Source organism: Ambystoma mexicanum, chromosome 4q, assembly GCF_040938575.1.
Source record: "Ambystoma mexicanum isolate Mex_15411 chromosome 4q, UKY_AmexF1_1, whole genome shotgun sequence".
Taxonomy (NCBI): domain Eukaryota; kingdom Metazoa; phylum Chordata; class Amphibia; order Caudata; family Ambystomatidae; genus Ambystoma; species Ambystoma mexicanum.
In genome coordinates, this window is record NC_090928.1 from 538,022,336 (window position 1) to 538,048,899 (window position 26,564).

A 26,564-nucleotide genomic window follows, 5' to 3' on the forward strand; every position below is an offset into this window, starting at 1 on the left:
ATCATAGTAACTCTGTATTGAGATTCCTTTATTTTGTGTTCTGCTGTATTGTTGTCAACCAGGTGTGTGTGCCCTCCCCGACTCTACGTGAAAAAATGAATAATACAGACACTCCCTGGACAGGGAATAAGGCACAAAAGAGCAGGCTGCGAGAGTTCGAGGAAAAGTTTATCTAGATCTCTGAGAGCACTCTGACCACATCAAGGTTACAACACATTTATATAGTACATTGACATCTTTAACATATGATGCTACGTTGGACCTGGATTGGACAATTTTGTTATCCTTTTTCAACCTCATTTGTTGTGCAAGTGGCACCATCTTGCTCCTCCTGGGGGATTGTACTATCGTGTGCCTTCCTCACGTCTGATAAGTGCACCCAATACTTCAATCCTTTTACCTTCACCGCGTGGGTGTACTATAGATGACCTCATAAAGGCCATGAAACCTAGGTGAACCTGGGTAGGCAGACCCACTGGAAGACCCACTGACTGGAAGAACACTGCAGACACGCTGTCTGCGTTGCTTTGAGAGGTTAGGTGTTGGAACCTTACTTACCCAGTAGAGTGGAAAGTGACTCTGTTACTTGGAAAGGGATCTGAAGAGTTGAGATCCTAGGTCTTGCTAGAAATATGCAGACGGAGTGTATCAAGAACAATGGAGCGGGCGTAATCTAACAAGTGACCCGCATTGGCTATGATACATGGTTGGTCTCAAACAAGAAACTACGATTTTCCTCAAGAGTGAGACAATCAACCTATATGACCGAGTTATAGGAACCGGAACCATAGAGGAAAGAATAGAGAAGCCTACAGAAAGCACAAGACAAACTTCTGCCCCTGAAGAATGTCCAGTTATTAACAACATCAAGGACAAAAACTTATATAAGTTGGGCTTTTTTTGGACGCAGTAGGAAGCAAGAGTAATTAAGTTGCTACTGCGTAGTGTATCAAGCATTTGTAAAATTGACTCTGTGTGGTGGAAAAACTACTTTTAACATTGTATACTTTTATGTGGTGTATATGTGTTTTTAATGTATTTTGATACTTGTGCTATGAATAAGTAAATGAATTCAAAATATATATTTTTAGTAAATGGCTTACACATCTTATTACTCATATTATACACAGCCCATATTTGCTAAGGGGCTGTGACAGTGTTTCTGAGTTCTGAGGGTAACATTTTTTATTTTTTTTTTTAAATGTGTTTATTGGTTTAATAACATGAGATAAACAAAGAGTGAAACAAACATCATTGGTGATTGATCAAGCAAATCAAAAAAACAACCCAAAACCCCGTCCAACCTCACCCCCCCCCCTCCCCCAAGACCACGGTTAGTTCACTGTTCCTCTCTAGTCTGTGCCCGTATCCGGGCAACTCTCCCACTCCGCTCCGTATCATCCGCCTCAGGGTGGAGCAAGGGCACCGTCGGGGCCACCCAACGGTGTAGTTCCTCGCTGGAGTCTAGTCTTTGCACATGGATAGCCATTTCCCATGCCGCGGTTTCAGCTATAATCCACATCGTAAGGTCTCCCCACCATAGGGGCATGTGTGGACCTCTGGGGCTTTTCCACCCCATGGCAATGCGTCTTTTGGCTGTAATGTATATAAGGTCAGTGAGCTTAGATAGGGGTTTGTTCTTCCTGTTTCGCCTAAATCTGCCCAGGATGCAGGCCGTAGGCTCGTCTACCTCTACCACGATGTCTGCACCAGCCACTTTGTCCTTCACCTGTGACCAGAACTCCCTGATTACTGGGCAGCCCCAGAACATGTGAGTCATTCCCACCCTGGGTTCACTGCATTTGGGGCATGATTGGGTTCCAGCACCTGTGAATCTTGATATGGCTTCAGGTGTGAGGTATGCTCTATTGGTGATGTACAGTTGAATAAACTGCAAGCGGGCGTTCCTGGAAACCTTATGGTAGTGGGTTATATCACCCCAATCTTTGTCTTCAAAAACAAGGCCCAGTTCAGTTTCCCACTTACTCCTGCATTTGAGGTCTCCCCTGGTCATACCCCACAACAGGGCCTCATAGATTCATGAGGTTTCATGGCCCCCCTCAGCGGAGTTCAGTATCATTTCGATGCATTCATTCTCCTCAGTCAGGTCTGCAGTGACCGGCCATCTCCTGCACAAGGCCTGTACGACCACCCTGTGCAACAGGAACTGTCCTGCCGGGAGGCCCGTGGTCTCACAGAGTTCCGAAAAAGTTAGGATTTCCTGTTCTTGAATCAAGTCCCCATGCGTGGCCACACCGAGGGGCTCCCATTGTGTATGTGTTTCAACCTGCCCCCAAGAATGGTTAACCATAAGTGCAGCTATAGGGATCTGAGGGGAGAACGGGTCGTCCGACCCAACCAGTTTGCAGGGCCTTTTCCAAAGCCAGATCCCAAGCTTGGCAAGGTAAAGGCAGTGTCTCGTAGCACCCTCCCCAGCGCACAGTATGTCTGAGTAACAACCTGTAAAGGGCCGGTTGGAGGAGGCGAGTGTCCGTCATGCTCTCATCGGCCATCCATTGCGTGACATGTCTCAGCTGACTGGCGAGGAAGTACAGCTCAAAGTTGGGGATCTTAAGTCCGCCCCTTTCGTATGGTCTTTGGAAAGTCTCCAACGCCACCCTGTGCTTACCTCCCTGCCAGAGGAAGCCTCTACAGAGTTTGTTGAGTTCTTTGAAGAATGAGGGGGGGATGTTGAAGGGGACTTTGGTGAAGTTATGTAGTAGGCGGGGAAGGGTAACCATTTTAAGGAGACCAGCCCTCCCGGCCATCGAAAGCGGGAGCCGGCCCCAGAACTCCATGGATTTCGTGAGAGAGTCTTTGGCCCTTACGGTATTAAGGATGTATTCCGTGCCTGGTTTGCGGTGTATGGTTATCCCCAGGTATTTGAAAGAAGTTGCCTGCCATTCGAGATCTAGAGGGGGGAGGGATCTGTATTCGTCGGTGTAAAGTGCTGCGAGGGGGTAAAGGCAAGACTTGCTCCTATTAATCTGGATTCCGGTGAGCTTGTGGAAGCAGTCCAAGGTTTCCAGGATGTAGGGAAGGCGGTGCTCAGGGTCTCGTAGGTACAATAGGGTGTCATCAGCGTACAAAGAGATGATGTGGGTCACCCCGTCTATCTTAATACCACCCTCCCCATATTCCGGTCTCAGGTAGGCCGCCACTGGTTCAGCGGCAAGTATGTATAACATGGGACACAGAGGGCACCCCTGGCGGGTGCCCCTGTATAGGGACCATTTGGCGGAATATGTTTTGTTGGTGCGTACTCTCGCAGTGGGGCTGGCATAAACTAGCTGGGTCCACTTTAAGAATACAGGGCCTATTCCCATTTTGGCCAAGGTGGCATACAGCCAGTCCCACCTCACAGAATCAAAAAAGTTTCTGCGGCCTTCCCTCAGTGCTATAGATGACATGATGTAACCTGCGCAGGTTCTCGGTGATGGAGCGCCCCGGGACGTATCCTGTTTGGTCTTGATGGATCAAAAGAGGGATAATTCTGCGCAGTCTATTCGCAAGCAGGGCAGTAAGGATCTTACAGTCAACATTAAGCATAGAGAGGTGCCTGCATGAACCACAATCCGCCCCGTCCCTCCCCGGTTTAAGAAGGGGTATAATCACAGCCTCATTCATGGAGTCCGGGAGGATACCACGCTCAAAGGCCTCATTAAAGACCTGGGTCAATATTGGGGCAAATGTTTCCTCATAGGTCTTGTAAAATTCCCCATGGAGCCCATCCGAACCTGGCGTTTTCCCAGATGGTAGCAATCTAATTACCACCCTGACCTCGTCGGGGGTGACGGGCTGTTAGGCAGAAACCTGTGCAGTTCCCTCTGGGACCACTGCAAAAGATTTAAGACTACAGGTGTTTGGCAGTAAACCCACTTGGTAGCAGTCTGTACCACACAGATTCACTTGGTAGCTGTGGCTGAGCAGTCAGACTTCCCTCAAGAAGAGTTAGGCAGTATACAGAGTATTCACAATAGGTCAAAAGAACACAGTAGAACAAGCAAACACTGACCAGAGCTTGGTGTAAAAGAGATATAATTATTTATTTAAAACCACATCTAATAAAACACACAGGCACTAATATTAAGCAGTTCAAAAACAAGGTCATTAAAAGATATACACTCCCTTAAAAGAATATTAGACAAGTCTTAAGTAAAGCCCCATTATTTTCAGTCAGCGGTGAGCGCTTAACTTAGATGGCACTCTAATAATTTGGTTTAAAAGTGAGAGAAAGGCAGAGTATAAATTGAAACAGATCCCAACACTTTCACAAGAACACAACAAGAGAGGAAGGCAGAATCAAACCGTGAAGTTAGAGTTTAGAAAGCCGGATCCACTTTAAGAGGATCAGAACGAAGTGTGTCCAAGGTCACACTGGTTGTGCCCACCAGTCAGGGAAGAAGACTCTCCAGCCGGGAGATCTTCTCTGTCGTCGGGAAGTGGTGAGTCGGTTCCGCAGGGCTCCACCGGTGGTGTCGTCGTAGCAGGTCATCTCAGCTTCTCCCTCGTCAGATTCTCAGGTCCTGTGGCGACTTCTGAAGTTCCAGTCCCCAAAGCCCTGCTTTTATGCAGCACACCCCCATTCACTCAGCCTAGCTGTCAATCAAACATGCTAAGAGGTGAGCCGGCCGGCTCACCACTTGGGCCAGTCACACAAGAGTGCGACTTGAGTTACCAAGGTAACTCAGTCCAGGGTGCCTAAACCCCCTCCCACACCTCCTTTGGTACCCAGACAGACTGAGCGGCACCACTTTTGGAGGCTTCTGTGGAGAAGCCTGCCAAAAGTGGAACAAAGGGCTCGACTTGGGTTGGAGTCACAGAAGAGAACACAAACGCCATTTTAGAATCGAGTCCTGGCAAAAAAAAAACAACCGGCGAATGAATATTAAATAAATAAACCAGCGGTATGTTCGAGGCTATGAGAATTAAATAATTAAAGTTGGTAGCCTCGAACAATGGGAAAATCCCATAGGGATATATTCGCGGTCGCATATAAAAAGTAGTATCCACTGCCACCAGCCAAAACTCGATCGGGGGGACAGAGACGTGCCCCCTCGACTAACAGACCCCGGGGCAATCGAATTGCCCCGGCCAGTACGTCCACAATATGATGGTTTGTACTGGTTTCTGTTCATAATTTGGGACTAGTAAAGCCAATGGTGACTTTACAGGCCCTGGGAGACAGTAGTCAGTCCCAGGGTATGGAGTCTATGGTGGGGTGTTAATATGACACCCCTGTGTCACTGCACGGAGGGTGCTGTGTAACACACATAGTAAAAACACATGAGACCCTATGGAGTAAAGGACCCCATAGCCCATAAAACACCGTAACAGTCAAAGGAACACCATAAATCATGTCCAAGAGTGGGAGAAAAAGAGTCTCACTCTTGGCAGGAGAAAAAAACAAACTCCAGAAATCCAGCAAAGCTGCTGGGGGACTCACTAGTTTAGGAAATTCAGCCTAAACAGAGAATTCTCCCTAACACAGGCTTGTCAAGTGTCTCAGCCAATTGCGAGTCTAATTTAGGTAGGTCGATGACGTCAAGGGCGTCAGAGGGGGGCGGGGCTTCGGAGTACAAGTTACGGTAGAAGTCGGTAAAGACTGAATTGATTTCTTGTTGGGAATGTACAGCCGTGCCGTCAGGGGTGAGTATGTGGCAGATGGGTGGCTTGGGGGTCCCCCTTTTATAGAGCCAAGCTAAGAGTTTCCCAGGCTTGTCTCCCAGAGCATGGATTCTCTCTGTGTGTTTGGCGTAACTCAGTTTACCAAGGGATTCCCAATGAGTTAGGCAGGTTTGTCTAAGATCAGCCATTTTTTGTAAGTGGTCAGGGAATGGGTCAGCCCTGCCCTTGAGCGAACTCTGGTCCCTTTCTGCGTGCTCAAGCGAGGATGTAATGGATCTCTGAGCTCCCCCTACTGCTGCAATCATCTCGCCCCTCATGACCACCTTATATGCTTCCCAAGTTGTGCTCAAGTATCTAACGCTATGCAAATTATTTTGCCAATATTCCTCAGTGCTATCTTTTATGCGTTCCTTGAATGCAGAGTCAAGTAGGGCCTCAGCCCTCAGCTTCCAAGTGGGTATAGGGGGTGCGGGCGTGAACACCTCCCAGGTTACCAGAAGGGGAGAGTGATCCGACAGCACCCTAGAGAGGTAGCGCGCATCAACAAATATGGACTGTTGCGTTAGGCTGAGAAAGATGTAGTCCAGCCTGGTGTGTACGGCGTGAGGTGGGGAGTAGAAGGAATTCTCAAGTTGCTCAGGGTGCTGGACCAGCCATAGGTCACTGAGTTGCAACTGTTGCATTAGTTTCGAAAGTATTTTGGCTGGAGGGGAGGGTCGATCGTGTTTATCGGATCTGTCAAGTAGAGGGTCAAGGGTACAGTTGTGGTCACCCCCCCCATATCATAATTCTGTCCACATAAGGGCTGAGTCGCGTGTGAAGGGAATGGAAGAAGGCAGTCGTGTCATGGTTGGGTGCGTAAGTACTGACCAGGCATGCCTCTTTGCCCTCGATGGAGCCGCACACCACCACCATCCTACCTTCGTTGTCTGTTTTAGTGCTAGTGAGTTTGAAAGGAACAGTTGGGGCAATCCAAATCAGAACCCCTCTGGCATAGTAGGAGTAATTCAAACCTATTAGGGTACCACGCCAAGTTTTTGCCAGGGCTTCCAGTTTCTTGGGGGTTAAGTGGGTTTCTTGCAGCATGGCGATTCCGACCTTGCATCTTTTCAGGTAGGTTTGGACACGCCGTTGTTTAACGAAGCTGTTCAGGCCCCTGACGTTCCAAGTAACGACCCTTATTGTGTCAGCCATAGGCGTAGTGTGGTTTATTGTGTGTAAGAGGTGGAGCTCGGGATCTAGGAGGTGCTACGTTGCATGTGAATTGTTCCCGTGGTCTTGATATGTCCCAGTATATGTCCCCAACTTGTGCAAAAACTCCCCTATTCCCACCCTCCCACCTTAACTGTAAGAACTCCAAACATAGAACTGGCCCAGCGAGGTTACCTTCGTTATGACTGTCCCGTTTCTGCTCCGTTGGACCGTGCATTGGTCTCCAGGTGCCCTACGGGCGGGTATATATACCCAAAAAAAAGGAACAATCAGGGGGTGGAGTGAACTTGGACTCCGGGTCTCAGCAAGGAGGATCCAATCAGCTGTGTAGCAGTTCAAACAAGTATGGTTCCCCCCAGGATGGCAGGAGGATCTTTATCTCGGTCTCCGTTTCCTTTCCTCAACATCAGGGATCTGTAATCCGTCCATCCAGTCCCTGGCCTGGGCCGGAGTGTCGAACAAGTGCACCTTATTGTTATGCAGTACTTTAAGCCTAGAAGGATACAGGAACATATAACGCAGCCCGGTGGCTTTCAATCTGGCCTTGGTATGTATGAACTGCGCTCTGTTCGTTTGGACCTGAAAGGTGTAATCAGGGTATACAGCGATTTTAGCAGAGTCCCGTTGGATTTGGCCGTCAGCTTGGGAAAAGGCCAGAATAACTTCACAATCCCTGTAGTTGAGAACTTTCGCTATCACTGGCCTGGGTGGGGCCCCGGGCAGTGGTTTCTTAGCCAGGGATCTGTGGGCCCTCTCGATGGTGAAGCCCTGGGAGAGTTTGCCAGCTCCCACCTCTTGTAGCAGGAGGTTCTCTATGTAGTTAGTGGGGTCGGAGCCTTCGGAACCCTCTGGCAGTCCGAGGAGACGTATATTGTTCCGGCGAGCCCTCCCTTCCGCCTCCTCGGCTCTGTCCTCCAAGTTCTTGACCCTTTGCTGAAGCTCATCGACATCCCGAAGAAGGTGAGTTTTGGATTCAGTGTTTTCCCGGACTTGTGTTTCAAGCGCCTCAATCCTGCCGGCCAGGAAGCGGACATCTTGACGCAGGAGGCCCAGGTCTGTGGCAACAGCATCTATTTTGTTTTCCATCGTTGCCTGGAAAAGCTTGATGGCTTCGAGTATCTGGGTGTTACTAGGCTCCGAAGCCGCGACTGCCGTGGGGTTAGACCGAGCGTCCGAGGCCGCTTTGTTTGAGCACTCAGAATTTGGGGATTCGCAGGCTGCAAAGGTGTCCATCGTGGTCTGGCGCTGCTGCTTGGCCCTGCCGCTCCTGCCGGACATGTCGTCAACACAGGGCCTCCCTGCACCGAGAATGCCGGGGGCGGGGGCGCAATCGAGAGGCAGCTAGCAGCAAGGGAGCCTCCCGTTCCCGCCGCAGGGCCGACAGGGCGATAAGAGGCTGCGGGGTAGCAGGCCAATTTTGGGAAATAAGAGGTATCTCAGTTCAAGCAGGCGCGAACGGCCCCCCTTGCCGTCGGCAGTAAAGTGGTGGGGACCCTAGAAGTGCGCCTCACGGTCCGCCGGAGCAACAGTCTGCAGGCAGGGGCCAGGTGTTTTCGCCCACACCTCCCCCCGATGAAGCGTCAGCTGGCGGCGGGGAGGAAGACAGCCGGGGTCTCAACGCCTCAGGGAGGCAAGCCCAAATTCTTGCGTTGCCACCAGCGGCGAGGTCAGGCGCAGGGGGTAGAATAATGCACGGCCCCAGGCCCCCCGCACCCTGCCGCCAATGCAGGTGTCCTCCACCGCGCCTGCCTACCTCCTGCGGTACCGGTCGGCCACAGCTCACGCTGGGGGCCCTCGCGACCATCCAGGGCAGACCGCAGCTCAGTCGCACGCCGCGGGCAGGGCGCGGTCCGGCAGGGGTGTCCGGGTCGGTCCTCTCGATCGATGAGTGTAGCTGTTCAGTCCCCTCCTCCGGGCCGTCGCAATTCGGCAGCTCAGGATCTTCTTCTCCCATCGGCGGGCAGCGTCGCCAGTGGCAACAGTGCGCTCCGGCCTTTCGAGGGATCAGGGCGCAGGAGCCGCCATTTTGAATCCGCTCAGCGAACCTCTTCGCACGCCGGAGAGGTGTTAGCCGTCTCTTCTTCGCCTGCGAGATGGTGCAAAAGTTGCTGAGGAGGTTCTGTGGCGGATGGTGCAACTTGTAGGGTTCTGGAGCACTTTAAAGTCACTTACAACAGCTTATCATGGCACATCAGCGCGGAGCTCTCACGTCCGTTCTACATGGCGGTTAGCCACTCCCCCCCTGAGTTCTGAGGGTAACATGTTGTGTTAGTGATCATGTATGTGTCCCTTCTTTTGGTTAAATAGACCTGGGTGAATTCCACCTCCTCACAAAGCTGCAGACGTACACATGTGCTCCTGGCATCAGTGGCCCGCTTGCACTGTCTGTGGCCGGTGTGGTAGTATCAGTCGCCACATTTTCAGTAAAAGGTGGTGCTATTTGTCGCGCTATACTGCGTACTGCGCGTGTTAACTGGGTCAGGTATTCCTTGAACTCTTCCCCCAGCACTGTGGCAACCCTGTGCGCATCCGATGCTCTTCTAATCGGGGATACTGGCGTGTGTATTTGTCTCCCAGTCACAATTTCGTGGGGGCTTAGATGGTGCTCTTTACATGGTTGCGTCTTGAGTTGGAACAGTGCTAGGGGCAAGCAATACACTCAGTTTTTCTTCAATGTGTTACACAGCTTAGATAAGGTACTCTTTAATAATCTGTTGATCTTTTCTACCACCCCATTCGCCATTGGATGATAAATTGAGCATAGTTTGTGTTTTACCCCCAAGAGTGATGTCACTTCCTTAAAGAGGTCATTCACAAAGTGCGTACCGTTGTCTGATCTAATCACATCGCATATTCCCCATCGTGAAAAAACCTCCCGCACAAGGAACTTGGCCGCACACTTTGCGTCTGGGTGGGGACATGGGCCCGCTTCCACCCATCTTGAAAAGGGGCACACCACCACAATCAAATATCTTGCTCCATTACACCGCTCTCCTATATCAGCATAGTCTATGGGGAGCTCTCTAAATGGTCCCGTTGGTCGGGGCAGGGTACCGCGCAGTGTTCTTAATGTCATTCCTGAATTATATGTTTGGCATGTTATGCATTCTACAATGAATTTCGACAGGTGCTCTTGCAAATTGGGGACGAACCAGTGTTCCTGGATGTCTGCAGCAATGTGTTGCTTTGCTACATAGCCGGGGAAATGCAGCTGTTGGAATGCTATTTCTAGTAACTCTATGGTCATCACAACCTTTCCTGTTGTCTCCTGTCTCCAAATGAGATCTGTGGCTGATTGTTTACATCCCTGTTTGCTCCACAGTTCTTGCTCCTCTTGTGGTACTCTTCTTTGTAATTCTATTATCTGCGCTATTGGGGTATTATTGTATGCTTCTTCTTGTGGATCTGTGGTGGTTGCTTTTACAATGCATTCGAGTGCTGGTGTCACATTGAAATACGAGGCCTCCTTCGCTGCTGCGTCGGCTGCCGCGTTTCCCAATGAGATTGCATCTGTGTTGTTGGTATGGGCTTGGCATTTCACCACTGCCACTACCGATGGTACTGCTAATGCATCTATTAGCTCATTCAACAATGTTGCATGCTGTACTGGAGAACCGTCTGCCCTCCTGAATCCTCATCTACCCCACCGTGATAACCCTGAGTGCACTGTGGTAGTTGCATAGGCTGAGTCTGGGTATATTGTCACTGCACAGCCCTTGGCTGTGTGCAGTGCTTCGATCAGGGCAGTTAATTCTGCTGCCTGTGCTGAATAATGGGATGGGAGGCGCTTTTGCAAAATCGTCTCATAGTCATCTTCCTCCATGCGCACTACCGCCATTCCGAAGTGTTTTTCCCCTGTTCGGGGTTTATTGATGCTGACCCATCTATGAAATATATTTCTCCCTCCTTTAGGGCATTTTCACTTGCTTTTGGGATGTCATCCCCTTCCCCCTCATATGTGGCACAATTGTGTTCCTGTATGTCCCCTGTCGTGCATGGCTCTGTAATAAATGTTGCTGGGTTTACTGTTTTACACCTCACAACGTGTACGTTGGGGCTTGAAATTATTACTTCATATGCTGTTGCTCTTTGTGCTGTTAGTGTTGATTTTGATCGCTCAAGGATGGCGAACAGGGACTGCTCCGCATACAGCGTTACTGAACATCCCATGACAATGGTGGCGCTCTTTTCAATCGCGAAGGCCGCAGCTGCGAGAGCCTGTTCACACGCGAAATGACCTTGCATTACTGGATCTAGTGCCCCACTGTTAAAAGCCAATGGTTTGTGACCTAGTGATGTTTTCTGTGTCAGTACTGCTGTCATCAGTGTCCCATTGCAGTGTGAAAACAAGAAAAAATCCCTCTCATAATCTGGGTTCGCGAGGACTGGGGCGTCAGCAATGAGGTCTTTTAATTTCAAATACTGTGTTATCATTTCCTGCGTCCATTTTATTGCTGCTCTATTTTTCTGTGCCTCCTTTAACGCTTGTAGTAAGGGGCGTGTGTATGCCGCGTAATCAAGGATCCATGCTAGGCAATAGTTACAAATGCCAAGAAACTTTTGCATGTCTTTCACAGTTTTTGGGATTATTATTTTGCTTATAGCAGCTGCTCTGTCTGGGAGTATTTGCTACCCATCTTTTGATATTAGCTGTCCGAGGTATACAACCTCGGTGAGACAGTATTGCAATTTTCCTTTGTCTACCTTGTATCCCTTGGTAGCTAGCACATTCAGTAGTGCTATCGAGTCTTCTCTGCACTTTTCTTCTGTATTGCTACAGACGAGTAAATCGTCTACGTACTGAATGATGGTGCTCTCTACATCTATGTTTCAAATGTCTTCCCGTAACACCCTGTTAAAAATGCTGGGGCTTTCACAATACCCTTGTGGGAGTCTGCAATGTTCATACCTGTTGTTCCCTAATGTGAACGCTGTCAGGTATTGGGATCCTGGGTCGAGTGGTATGGAGAAAGAAGCATTCTTCAAGTCAATTACAGTGAAACATGTTGATTCTTTTGGCATGCTGCACAATATTGATGCCGGGTTAGGCACTAATGGGAACTCTTTTTGAATGACGTAATTGAGTGGGCGGAGATCCTGGATCATCCTCCACGCCCCTCCCTTTGCTTTCTTAATCGGGAAAATCGCTATATTACATGGGGAGTTTGATGGCACTATGATGCCTTGTTTCAGGAGTGCATTTATGGTCTCCCTAAATACCTCCTCCGCTTCTCTTGATATGGGATATTGTTTTAACCTCGGCAGTATTGCACCTGGTTTGAGTTTTATTTTTATTGGTGTCACCTCATGCAGTAGCCCTACATCGTGGGGCCCTGTGGTCCAAATTTCCGGTGCTACTTTTGCCATGTCTTCATCAAATATAGTCAGTGGGGCCTTAATGCTAGCCATCAGTGGGTTATGTACCTCTCTGTACTGGATCATAATATCACATGGTAATTTCCATTATTATTTCTACATCATTCTCACCATCAGTGAATAATTCCTCGTCTGTTATATCTCGTAGCATTATGTTTGGGTCTATGCATAACACAGTTCTCCACTCGCACCCATGCGCGTCCAGTCCTATGACCACAATACGTTTGCTGGATACTTGAACTGCCTCGATGTCTATGGACATTATCGTGCCTGCCACAACGTCTGTGTGTGCAATTGGGCGGAATATGAAATCTGATGGTGTTCTCCATTCGTTTCTCGTTATCTCTGGCACCACTCGTGCTAATACCTTGATGCCATAAATAAACATACTTATATCAATGGGTATTCCTCGCACCACAACTTCGTTCATTACTGTGCTGATCATCAACTTGGCTCGTATTGGGCATACTCCTGGGGTTGAACACACTATTCCTCGTTCTATAAACGACATGGTCATATTTAATTTGCTTAACAAATCTCTCCCCAGCAAATTGATTGGCGCGTCTTTGTGGTACAGTAAGGGTGCGTGCACGTTTTTTCCCTCCACTGTTATATCAAGATCTTTAGTGTAAGGAACTTTTAAAATAGCCCCAGAAAACCCCTGTGTCTCTAACTTCCTGCCTGAGAGCGGAAACCGCCCTTCCATAAGACATGATTTCTCCGCTCCTGAGTCTACCATAAAGATAAACTGCTTATTTCCTATCTCTGCCCCCACTAGTGGTTCCTCTTCTGCACATAGGGTGGTGGATAGGACTGGACACGCAAGTGTTCCCTGTGGGCTGTCCTAATCTGAATGTCTTTCTTGCCCTGGCACTGAGAAGACATTGTCTCCAATCACGGTCACGCCACGGTATGGTGCGGGCGCACCGTTTGCGGATGTTGCATAGCAATTATTGTTTGCGCTTCCTACTGCATTTTGTCTTGCCATAGGTTGTGGTTGCTGTCCTTGCTGCATCTGATGTTCGTTATAGCATTGGTCTTGTTGTCTCCCACTTCCCATCGATAGTCAATAGGGGCTACCTGGGTGTGGGCACTCCAACCTTGTTCATTCTCTATGCGCTGTTGCCCCTGGAAATACCCTGAAGGCCGCATTCTACAATCTCTGGAGTAGTGTCCCCATCTCCCACAGTTCCCCTTGTGGTCCGCCTCTCATTCCTTGACTGCCAAATCCCCTATTTCCCATACCTCCAAACCCCCCTCTCTGGCCACGGTACCTACCTCTTCTTCTTGTTGGTCTTTCTTGCCACTGTTGTCCACCGTATTGCTCTTCTCCGTTCCACTGTCCTTGCCCTCCTGTGGCCCGCAGTGCCGCTATTGTTGCTGGTCTGTTTCCCGCTCCTTCGTCCCCCTCGTTTTCTCGGTCTGTGGCTACGCTGGCATTGACGGCGGCGACCTTCACTAATTTGTTCTGTACCAGCTTCGCTTCTTCTGCCAGCCTTTTTTGGGCTATCTCCTTTTCTCTCTCTTTGATCCTCCTGCAGTGGTGCACAATTGTACTCTGTATTTCAGGCCAGCCCTTGGCTTCTATCCCAGCTATTTTGTCCAAGGCCTTCTGCACCTCCTTCAGGAGCCCCTTTTTAATGATAAAATAAAACAAGGCGGTGGACTGGTTCCACGCCGTGCCAGTTTCGCTTCTCCATAAATCCTGCACCCGCAGTATGAATTACGTAGGGTCCCCGTTCTCCTCCATTGTGCACTGCATCACTAAATGTAAATCTGGAATATCTGGAAACGTGCGCCTCAATGCATCCCATACTTGTGCTCGAACGTTGTTGAACGCCGACCCATCGTGGCGGTCACAACTCATCGTTACTCCGGGGAATCCGGCCTTTTCCCACACTGCGTCTGCTTGATCACCAATTGCTGACACTAATAAGCTCTTCACATCCCCTATCGCTAGCGGCACTCCTGCTGTGTTTTTCTCAAAGGCATGTATCCATTTCCCAGCCCCTCCCGATAGTGGGGGGAGAACATTTAGCAAGTTGTTTTTATCCATTTGAGCCCATGGAATGTAGTGTGGCCTACCTGCTCCTTTATGTATCAATGGCATTTGTAACTTGTGTTTCGTTCCTACCTTAGTTACTGCACCTTTCTTTATTTTACTTACCATCATATTTCCCCCTCACTGTCTTAGTCTACCCTGCCATAGTGGTGGCGATGGTGTATCTGGGTAACGGCGGTTTGGCAGTCGGGACCCGGTCTCGGCAGCTGCCTATTCATATTCGTCTAAGTCACTCCACACCTCTTCTATTTCTGATTCTTGCTCATTGTTCCCTTCACATCCTTCCCCTCTCTCACCTTCTGGGGTGGGTGGGCGTATAATCCTCACGGGTTTGTCATTTAGATGGAACAGGAACTCCCCTGACCGCCACTCTTTCTCTTGCCCTTGTGGTATGCGTGTTCCTTGTGATGATACTAATCGTGCTGGCTCTGAGATCGCTTGCGCCACTTCCCCTGCTGTGCTCAATGTTGGCGTTAAATCCGCTATGGATAATGATGGCACCTCTCCTCCCCCTGGCAGCATTTGGCCTCTATCGCACAATGCTCTTAGCCGCGTTATTTCCATCTGTGCATGCGCTAGCTGGCGGTCTAATTCTCCAGTGAGGTGTGCCAAATTCATGGGGGGTGCACTTATTGGGCCATACAAACCTCCTTTATCATAAGGTGGTGGTGCTGTGGCAACTGCTCCGATTGTGGGTGCGGGGGTGGGACATGCTGGTATGTATAGGGGCTCACTGTATCCTACTGCTGGCCTTGACATTAAAGGATATATTTTGGTTGTATCGCCTTCAGCTGTAGTGGTTGTGCACTCGCCCTTTGGCATTCCGCTTACCTCTTCCTGCGTTTTCTGTGTTTTGTTCGTTCTTTCTTTATTTGCTGTAGGCGTAACTTCTTTAAACATTCGCCACAAGTCTAGTACTTCCCTTCTATTTTGTAGTTGTTTCCCCTTATACCTTGCTAACAAGTATGTGGATACTAAATCTAATACTCTTTTGTCGAATGACCCACATTCTGGCCAAATTGGCGTCACACTGTCTCCTTTTATCTCCGTCAACCATTGGTCGTGGTATTTTTGTATTTTCTCACTGTATAACGGAAGGTTCTGACAAATATGTGCTAGTGATGTTATTCCCCCCATGACGATATTTTTCCTGTTCCCCCTTTCTCTGTACTTGCCTTTCGACCTCTCTTTCCCCTTAATCACTTCTTCACTAGTCTCTTTTCCTTCTAGTTGGATAATACACACAAATCTTCTCAGTTACTTGTACTTTGTATGCACATATATGTATCAAGATAAATATATCAATCACTTTTCAACGTTAACCTTATAGTTGTTGCATGTTCAAATTCAACAGTTCATTTTTGCATATTTTGCCACTTTAACCACAAATAAATCACAGTACTTGGATATCCTTGACGAAAAATGGACAGAACACAAAAGCACATATAACACTTATCATGCACATGCACTACCTGCGCGCGTTTTCTCCCCGTTTGCTCTTTTTTCCACCCCTTTCCCGTTTCACCTACTCTTCTCATTCACTCCCCCCCTCTTACACCCTCTTACTCTTTTCCAAGAATCCTTTCGTACCCAAAAAAAGAATGTTCTAAATAACTACTCTGAGTCTACTCAATATACGAGACTCCTACTATTTTCTCTGTATCTTCACTCATTTATTCTGCACTGGACGAGACAATGCTACGCGGCACCGCCTTCTACCCCGTTCGGGCTAGGATACTACTTCTCTTTTTTCTCTTCACTTCTTACAAAAACCTAATGGCCATATAAAGGACAGATCAGAAAAGCCTCATCATCACTCACACAGGCCCTACTCTTCCCTATTACCCGTTACCACCTGTCCCCTTATTTCCCCCTACCTTTCCTTCGTAACCTTCGCAACCCGCACTCACGTGTTCAGTCAGGTGACCCGAGGGTCGCCGCTCGCAGTCCGACCCCAGTCAGGCTCGCACCCCAACCAAGCCGTGGCCCGCCTCGGCGAGCAGCTTTTCAGTCGGGTATTCGTCAATCGGGAACCCTTGACCCTTTCTTGTAGTGCGCACAGGCTGGTCGGCTGCGGAGGCGATGGTTTTGCTGGGGGCGTCCCGGATCTTGCCGCTCGGCCTCGAGGCACCTCTCCGATCACGTCGCAGGGGGTCACCAAATGTTTGTGTCCTCCCCGACTCTACGTGAAAAAATGAATAATACAGACACTCCCTGGACAGGGAATAAGGCACAAAAGAGCAGGCTGCGAGAGTTCAAGGAAAAGTTTATCTAGATCTCTGAGAGCGCTCTGACCACATCAAGGTTACAACACATTTATATAGTACATTGACATCTTTAACATATGATGCTACGTTGGACCTGGATTGGTCAGCCGGGGTGGTGTCTTAGGCGTGGGCATCATCTCTTCCTCCGGGTTGGTTGCTTGGTTGGTGGGAGGATTGACGTCAGACATCTGTGTTCCGGATGGGTGAATGTCAGGTCGCTGTGAAACACGGTGGTCACTATCTAAGCTAAGAAAATACATTGAGTCATGCATGCACTAAATAAGTTGATCAAAAGACCCTCAGTAGTGTATCTTGTCATTGTACAAATAACTTCAAGAGTTTATATCATCTACAACATGTGGGTTATACAGGTCACAGGTTTATGGGCCTTGACCACTATAATACTGTCATTGAACTATCGGGTTAGTCTCACAAGAATCTCAGGTATGTGGCACTTGTTAGTATTGGGCACGATATACTGCAGCAGGGGTCTAATGTTAGCTGGGGGTCTGTTGGGTGGGATTCATAGCATAGTTGGCAGTCTGGCACATGAAAGGAATGCCTTGCAAGGACACAGGGTTAGAATGGCAATACATTTCAACTGGCGAGGGTAGGAGGGCAAGGACACTTTTGTGGAGATGGACAAGCTATGTGCTTGGCTCATGTTGGTTCACATGCAGGACAGTGATCTCAAAGGAAAAGGGATGTGTTGCATCTATTATTTGTTGCAAGCAGCTCTGGCTTCAGCGTGAGAATGGAGCTGCAGAGTTTTCCAGTTGGAGTGGGAACGAGGGTGGGGTCCAGGTGCTCCGAGGTACTGCGGCGGGCACAAGGGAGAGAGGCATTTTGTACTATCGCAGTGAGGCCTGGTTACCAAGATGGAGTCGAAACGGGGGTACAAAAAATGGATGCCCTGTGTCCTGTTTGGTGGTCCCATCTACGCAAATGTAACCCAAAGTTAACATGCATAAGGGCGAGGGGCGTAACCACCACTAGAGGCACTTGGTCCGAGTTTTGTACTGAGAAGTGATGGCAGAGAGGGGCCCATTGGCCCCTCGCTCCCACACACGGGCTACCCTCCTAAGAGGTGGTCTTGATTGCTTGGCCACAGCTACCATTGAATGAGCCAAGGAAAGCCTAAGATGTGTCTATTTGCTTAGGTTTAGAAAGGCCATGCCAAACCCTGAACAGGGCTGGGAGAGTCCTTCTAATACCTAGAAGAGATGTTCTTGTGGAGAGTCAAGGGGGCGGAGGCGTTCATCTTAATTTTTGGGTTCCCTCTAAGACTAAATTCTAGATAAGATGGGCTACATGGAGTGGCTGGTGTAGGAAAGAAGGTTTACAGTCTGCTTTAGTATATTTAGTGCACATTGTCCTTTTTAAGTAATTTTTTACTTGCTTTTAGAGAAATATGTTTTGGACAACAATACTTACAGATCATCCATTTTGGTGGGACTTAGATTACTAAAGGATGTTTGCTTGTGCCATCTGCCTGAGCTTAAATGCTCATTCGTATTGGATGTTAACAGTTTTAGATATGTTTCAGGTTTGACATCCTAACAGAACTATTTCAGTGGAAGCCCTTTCAGGGAATCTCCCTGCTTCTTTGTCTGATAGTCTGCAAAAGTGAAAATGTGCTTGGGTTGCTGGACGTGCCAAGTATAATTTGTCTGGGAGTCTTTCCAGAATTCTAGGCATACGAAGGGTGTTATGTATTCCTGTTTTGTCTTTTCCGGCACAACTCAACCTCTGCATGTTTAGATTACGCAATACGTACGAGGAGATGCCAAGGGAACTAAGCTCACAAAAGAAGTCTCAGTTGCTTGTTTCCATTTAAATACTGTACAATGCAGTGTATTTTCCCTTGTTTGCTCACTTAGTGGGTTGAATGGACCATAAAACAACGCAAGGTGGACCCGCTGTGCTTGAAGTTCCCTTAGAAAGTGATGCAATGCTCTCCAGGTCCTCTGAAGTGGTTGGAAGATGTCACAAAGGCTGAATGGCTGAGAGAAACAATGTTTAGGTTGTTCTATTTTAAATTGGTGCAGCAAGTGGTGGTGGGGATTTTAAGTAAACTTGGCATTGCGTTGATGGACTGATTAGTTTAATAGTGATCTATCCTATTGAATGGGGAGTTTTTTGTTAGATGTTAACTTTGATGTCAGTTAATTTAATGATATTTGCAATCCCTTCCAGTTTGTTTAATATAATTTGTTCCAATTCTTTTGGAAAATCCTAAATCGGCCAGTGAAAAAATGGCATAGGCCCCTGTGGCAAGGCTTCCAAAAATCAGCTGCTTGTGAGCATAAACGCAATTTTGAAGGACTGATATGAATTCTGTTATTGGATCCATTGCATTACATGTAGATTTCAAATGAGCTTTACCACTTTGAAGTCACATAAGAAATGCTTAATATTCATATATATTCTAATAAAATAGTCAGTATAGTACTCTGTTTTCCTAATCCATTTACAGAAAGACAGTGGCTGGATCAAATTCCTACCCCGTGCTACCTAACAGACAGTGCCAGAGAGTCCGCCAGAAGTATGGAAGTCTTTCGTCTCCGGCTCAACCGCACTTGGTTTTGATATCATCAAGGATTCCAGCATTTGAGGTATTTGCAATTTTTTTTAATATAACTTTTTTATTGTTTTAAAATAATATGAAAGAAAAACATATGCCATGACTTGGTTAGACATCCTCAGAAGAATATCATAAAAGTCAATAACATAGCAGCAGAGAGAGGACCCTGTGGGTACCAGTTCATCATCATACAGGATACAGAGGGAAGGCAAAAAATAATACACCTCAACCCTCCCCCTCCCACTGACCCCATACCTTCTGAAATTTTTGGGGACACGCCCTAGCATTGTAAACTCGCCTCTTAAGGGAAATACAAGTATCCAACTCAGCAGTCCAGCGACTGAATCGTGGGTGATCCGCTGAGCCCCACATTGCTGAAATGATCCTCTTTGTCAGCTCTAGTGTTACCAACAAAAACACCTTCTCGTACTTTGTGAACCCAGCTTCTCCCCCCTCCCCCAGATACCGAGCAGCGCCAGCTTCCGATCACAGGACACCTGAGAGCCCATTAGTGAGGTCAGCTTCCAAATACATTTCGAAGGGTACACTCAATTGTGTCAAAAACCATTTTGGGAAGAGGGAGTGGAACATTTTGTAGCACATAGGGAAACTTAGGGCGTGTCAACATTTTGAAGATAACTACTTTGCCCAGCAGAGTCAGCCGGAGAGATTGCCAATGCGCTGTCTAGAGCAGATTTGTCCTCCACCAGGTGAAGGTTAAGCCGGAGGAAGTCTGAGGGGCACGGACTCACGTGAAGGCCCAAGTATTTAAAGCCAGAGACCGAGATTGGATAAGGGCAGCCCCGCGGGATTGCTCCATCCCCTCCCGATTGCTCCATCCTCTCCCTGTAGTGGAAATAGAAACAGCTTTTGCCAGTCTACTTTGAGCCTGCTAAACTTTTGCTATTCTGTGAGTATTTTAGTCACTGCGTGACAGACTGCAGAGTTACTATTGCAGGGTTGCTCTTATAAATCAAAAGGTCATCTGCATGAAGTGAGACCTGGTCTCCCCCCCCCCCAAGGCCATTTGAACCCCACAACGTCGGGATCTGTCTTGAGTTTGATCACCAGTGACAGCCCTGTCTCGTTCCACACCCCAGGGGAAAGGTCCTGGTGGATGTCTGAGGTATTTGCTAATTTATAAGGCATTTGCTTCTTTTTAGTAGAACATTTCATAGAAGGTAAAAAAAAAATATTCTCATTATGTTCTGCTCTGAGGCCATCATCCACATGACACATATGCACATTAGCCTAGAGACGTGTGTTTCAGTTACAAGCAAAAACACACATTTGTATCATTTTGCTTTGTCTTATACTTTTGACAGATCCTTTCTTATTATGTTTGGCTGTCCGATATATGGCTTGCCAACACATGGATTGTTTAGTTTGTAGTTATTATTTTTGGATATCGATACCCACATGCAGCTTAAGTGCTGGTGCTTCCAGGGACTGTTGCTATGTGGATTCACCACTGCAGTAACGTTGGTGCCACTTACTCAACTGGAAGCTGACAGAATAGAAGACCCACCTTTTTAAACATGGTTTTGTTTTTTTGAAATGCAGATCTCAGGCGAAAGTATGGAGGAACTAGAAGTCGTAAGTTCTCCAGAGGAGTTTGAAGAGGCAATAAATTCCTTTCTTAATAACACGATTCCTGGTCCTTTGTTGTCTTTACAGCCTTGATGTAAATGTCTTTTAGAAGCATACTTTTTAAGCCCTTAGCTTCAGCCATCCATTGTAGGACCAGATTATTTAAACCTATTAATGAGAGAGGCTAATATTGGCTTACTGTTGACACAAAAAAGATCCATTACATTGTACTTCAGACAACTGTGATGAATCAGTATTGATTCCCCCCAGAAACCTGGCCTGGGTCCTTTCTCATATGCCCAAGGATGGGCAGACGCTTCCTGATCCGACCCTGGAGGTGGTATTCTGTGTGAGGATCACATGGGGGTTCGGGGGGGAAACAGGCCAGCAAAACTGGGAAACCCCCCTTTTTAGCTTTCCACGTAACCCAACACTTTTAATGGCTATTTGCCTAACAGAAGAAGTCTGAAAGTGCAATTCTGTTGATAAGGACTATAAGTCCCATAATCCCATAAGCACTGGGACAAGGAAGAGGGTTGAAGAGGCGTGTTGTTGCTGTAGTAGTCAGGCAGTTAAGCCTGATGGTCCACCCCTGGGGAAGTCTGGGAGGCTTAAAAGGCCCCCTCAGGTGCAAGCAGTAAGAAGGAGCTGGAACTGTGGCTGGAGTGCATGCAGTAGTAGCAGAAGCAGAGGGAAGAAGGCACAGTGTTGGCAATCCAGGCAGAAGTGGGAGAACCGAAGGGACGCCAGGACTGTGATACAGCAGATTTCACTTGCTTGTTCTTTGAGTGTCCTGTTCCCCCAAACATTTATTTCTTTTAAAACTTCTTTTTGTTAGGTTTTACCAACAAGAAAACAGCACAAGTACACATTCATAATCACAATGGGAGACTTAACAGCGGGAACATAACACATGATATTGTAATTGGTAGTGAATCTCTCAACGGGAGAAGGTTGGAACAATACACTGTGAGGCCGTTCGAAGTGCGTCCGGGCTCTACCCAGTTCCTGGTACTGTTCCTATTCCTCCCACTTCCCCCATATTTTCAGGAATTTCCGGAGGCACCCCCTTGCTGTGTAAATTCACCTTTCCAGGGAGGCGCACCTGTCCATTTCATTGGTACACTGGTCAATGCTTATCCTGTCCACAGAGCCCCAGGTGTTTGCCGTTAGTCTCTTCCCCAGCCCTAGTCCCACACTCAGAAATGTTTTTTCATATTTAGTAAGGTCTGTTTCGCCCCCTATTCCCAATAGAATAAGCTTGGGGTCCCTTGGAATTGGGGCGCCCAACACTCTGGTGCGATAAGCACGTTGTCCAAAAGTCTTGCAATACCCCACATTCCCAGATCATGTGGTAAAAGGTGCCCTCTGCCCTTTTGCAGCGAAGGCAGGTCGCATCGTCGTCTCCCCCCCATCTAGATATTTGTGTTCTGGAGTAGTAAGATCTATGTAGGATTTGGCGTTGTATCAGTCTGATTTTTGGGTCTATGCCAATCTCTCGTGGGGACATTAATGCCTCCGCCCATTATTCTGCTTCTTGTGCCCCCCAAGTCTTGCTCCCATTTTCCTCTGAGGTGTGTGAGTTCCCCAGAGCCAAAGGAGTTGATCACCTGGTAGAGGGTGGAAGTCACCTTGGAGGGAATCCGGAGTGGTAGGGTATTTGTCTCCAGAGGGGAGCATGCAGGTATGTCGGTGAGGCATTAATCCATGAGTTGTGTTCAGTGCATCAAAGTCTGTCTGCCGACCCTCGTGAACAATATCTGCCAGTGTGGATATCCCTCTTCTCTGCCAGATGTCAAATTGGCCCATTTGTTCAATTTCGGGAAGGTGTGCGTTGTGCCATAGGGGTTGGATCAGGGTTGGTTTACCCTCCCAGCCAATGTGTCTATGTATTTCCTTCCAAATTCGACAGATGTGCAGGGGCCCCCTGGAGACCCCCTTCAGATTTTTATTGTCGTTGTAAAGTATTTGTAGGGGGGGGGGGCGGGAGGCCGGTGTCCTTTGTTTCGACCTGGATGTGTGGGAGCGTTGGGTGTCCATGCAGCCATTCGTTTGCCCCCCCCTGTTTGTGTAGCCCAATAATATATATGGATATCGGGCAGTCCTATGCCTCCTTCGCACACCGATCGGCAGAGTGTTTTGAGGGTAATGCGGGCCTGCTTCCCTCCCCAGAGCAACACGCGTAGGGACTTGTCGAGATCTGTGGATGTGGCAGCCGGAATTGGGGCATTCTGGAGGATATATAGAAATCTCGGAGTGCCAACATCTTAAATAGTGGCGCCCTGCCCAGTAGTGAGAGTGGGAGAGTTTGCCAGTGAGAGACATCATTCTCAAATCTTTCCATTATTGGGCGTAGATTCAGTTTGAGAAAGTCACCTGGTGTTGCAGTTATCTGTATACCCAGGTAGGTAAAGCCTAGTATCGAGACGGAGTATGTGCAGGGTTCTGGGATCGCTTCGTCTCCCCCTTGGACAGGGAAGTATATTGTTTTTTGTGTGTTTATGCGGAGGCCCACGAAGTGGTGGTATTCCTCCAGGGTCCTGGTTACTATCGGGCAGGAGGTTACTGGTTTGCTCAGGTAAATCAGGAGATCATCCACGTATAGTGAGACATGTTCCTCACTCCCCCGTTGTCCAGGTGAACCCCGTCCATCATGTATCTGTATGTAATCTGATTGCCAAATGCTCGATGGCGAGAAGGCATAGCAGGGGCGAGAAGGGGCAGCCCTGTCTAGTTCCCCGGCCCAGCGGGAATGTCCTGGATGATTTCCCATCGACCCGCACAGTTGCTACGGGGAGGGTGTAAAGAAGCTTGACCCATGACATAAGTAGTGCCCAAATCTCATACGCTCCATTATATCCCATAGGGCGTCCTATCCCACCGAATCAAAGGCCTTTTCAAAATCCACTTCAAGGAGGGCCAGCGAGTCTGGGATCTCAGCCGCTCGGTCTAGGGCCATCCGGATCCTGCAGAGGTTCATTTGTGTAGATTTGTCCAGCATGAAACCCCACTGGTCCGGGTGGACCAGAGACCCGATCACCCCGAGCAGCCTGTTTGCCAGGACTCTAGCTAGTATTTTAGCTTCCCCGTTAATTAATGATATGGGCCTGTATGAGGCACAGCACTCTGGGGGTTTCCCTGCTTTGGGGATGACTACTATGTTTGTTCTCCTGAGGTCCGGGGAGAGATAGCCCTGTTCTCTGCTGCGGAGGAACATGCTATGCATGTGTTTCGTCGTCGTTCCGCTTAATCGTTTCCAAATCTCCACCGGGAAGCCATTCGGCCAGGGGTCTTCCCCCATCTGTAGGTGTGATAGAGCTTCCCCGATGACGTCTTTGGGGGTTGTCAATGTCTAGTTGTTCTGTTTGTGGTCTGGAGAGTTGGGGGATCATGATCAGCTCAAGAAAGTGTGGGGTGCTTGGTGTGGGATCCTCTGTTGGTGGGGAGTATAGCTGTTCATAATAGTTGGCAAAGGCCACTACGATATCAGAGTCGCCTGTTTGCATTTCCCCTCCGGGGTTTGGCCCGTACTTGCCCTTTACTCTGTTCCCGTCGCTCTAACCAGGCCAGGGTCTTGCCAGCCTTGTCCTTCTGTTCATATATCTAGCTTCGAACTTGCCACTGGGCAGTTCAGGCGTTGTCTAGGGCCCTGTCTTTCAGGATTGCCTGAGCTGTCACTAGGGCGTCTTGTACCTCACGTGTTCCCGCTTCCAGCAGTTGTTCTTCCCGCCGGTCACTTGAGTCTCTGCTTCAGTGATTGCCTCATTGTGCCGTTTTCAACTGTCCAGTCATTCTTTCGAAAACATAGTTTAGAATGACAAAAGTTTCAACAACCAAAAAAATTTGAATACATTTATTTTCATGTTTCTGGTTTTATTTTAGTTTCATATAGAAAAAAAAAGTTTGTTTTAAAAAGAAAACGGGGGATTGGGGGAGAACCCTGCCCCATTAAAAAATAAATACAATGCATTTGAAACTTTTTTTTTCTCTATGCTTTTGTGTCGAAACTTTTGCCATTGGAAACTATGACTGTTGAAACTATCACTATAAACCCGTTTTCTTTGGGCAGTTACCAAGGAAATTGCCTCTCCTCACAGGACAGTTTTGTATGCTTCCCACCGCACGGTTGGGCAGGCAACCACCTCTTTATTTAGGTCGAAGTATTCCAACATTTTATTGGTGAGCCCTTCCATTATTTCCGGTATTGCCAGATAATAGGCGCTTAGACGTCAGTTGGGATCCCGCTTATGTTGTATCCCTTTAAGTTTGATCAGTAGGGGGAGTGATCCGAGATCCCTCTTGCCAGGAATTCTGCGTATATTAGTCGGTGGGCCATGTTCTTTGGGGTGAAGATGTAATCAAGTCTAGAGAGGGATCTATGCGCGTTGGAATAGAACGAGTGGCCCTTCTCTGATGTGTGGATTGTCCTCCACGCGTCAGATAGCCCCATTGCGTCTGTGAAGGTGCGCAGCTTGGTCGGGGTATCTGCGACCCTGTTGCCCCTGTGGGTTCGATCATGCGTGATTTCCATGACCTTGTTAAAGTCCCACCCAATTGCCCACGAGTCCGCCCGTTTCTCTAGCATTATGGCTTGGAGCTTGGTGAGGAGCTCTGCAGTCAGCGTGGGGGGTGTGCACACTGCAATAAAGCCCCAGGTCTTCCCCCACATCTCCCCGAGTACCATCACGAACCTGCCCTGAGGGTCTGTTTTCGCTTTTTTGGTCTTAAATGGGACCCGCTTATGCAGGAGGATCATAACTCCCCTCGAACCTCTGGAGAACCCTGCTAGGTATGTGAGTGAGTAGTTGGATTTCCTGAAGAAACCGCTGGTGGTACCTATTAGGTCAGTTTCAGTGAGAAATGCGACATCCGGGGAGTGCCGGTTAAGGTATTGGAGTACCAGTTTCCGTTTTATACCCATCCCCAAGCCGTTCACGTTCCAGGTCAGTAGGGAGATCTGTCTCATTTGTGCTACGTCTGCGTGCTTCCTACTGTGTGATGATTCTGAAGGCTGTGATGTGTCTTCCATGTCCCTGTCACATGCAGTGTTTTGCTCTGTTCCAGGCTCTGGTGCCCCTTCATACTCCCTCTCGCTGTACTTTTGTTTTGGTGTACTTCATATGCAAACCTTGAAACTTTTAACTGTGAATTTAAGGCCGGCTCAGTTTGAGTAGAAGTGGAAATGCATGGGCCCCTAGGAGTGGCATACCTATTCCCTTTTCTTCTGCAACAAGGATGGTTCTGGTTTGTTATATCACTGGTCTGGGGTGCCTTTTTTGTCTTTGAGCTGTTTCCCTTAATAACTAGAACTCCTGAACTCCCCCCACCCTGCGCTCCCCTCCACCCCCCAACCAGAAGCACCTGTCGCCCAAACCAAACGAGCCATAAAACTAAATTGTGTGGGTGGTCAGAAGGACCACCTGCACCAACTCGTGCAACCTGTATCTACTCTGAATTTAGGTAGGGGGGGGGGACGCGCCTTTCGGCTCCTCTCTGCCTGGGCCGCCCGGCCTCGAAGTTTCTTCTCGATTCCTATGAGCCTTGTTCTGTATAGCTGGGTTCCCATGTGGGCCCCTTTTTGGCCGTTGTCCCGGTCATCTCGTCCATCCCCCTTGGTGGTGTAGACTGCACGGGGGGTTGGCGGATGCCTTCGTTGTTCCTGCTTGGTGTCTCTCCTCTCGGGCTGACGGGGTGTGGGTCCGAGAGAATCTGCGTTTCAAGCCATTCCTAGGTCTCCCGGGGGTTGTGGAACACCTAGACCACCCCTTTGTAGTATACTTTGAAGGTTGCCGGGAAGAATGCATATTTAATGTTCAGGGACGTCAGCTTCTTTTTGACGGAGTCA

At 48.3% G+C, this 26,564-nt stretch overlaps 1 protein-coding gene across 1 annotated transcript in view; it reads left to right on the forward strand.

The window, feature by feature from the left end:
* Positions 1-26,564, forward strand: part of ECT2L (epithelial cell transforming 2 like) — a 2,055,529-nt gene that overhangs the window by 584,629 nt on the left and 1,444,336 nt on the right. Inside the window, exon 8 of the mRNA XM_069608104.1 lies at positions 19,022-19,160. Coding sequence (XP_069464205.1) covers positions 19,022-19,160 — 139 coding nt within the window. The remainder of the gene's footprint in view (positions 1-19,021; positions 19,161-26,564) is intronic.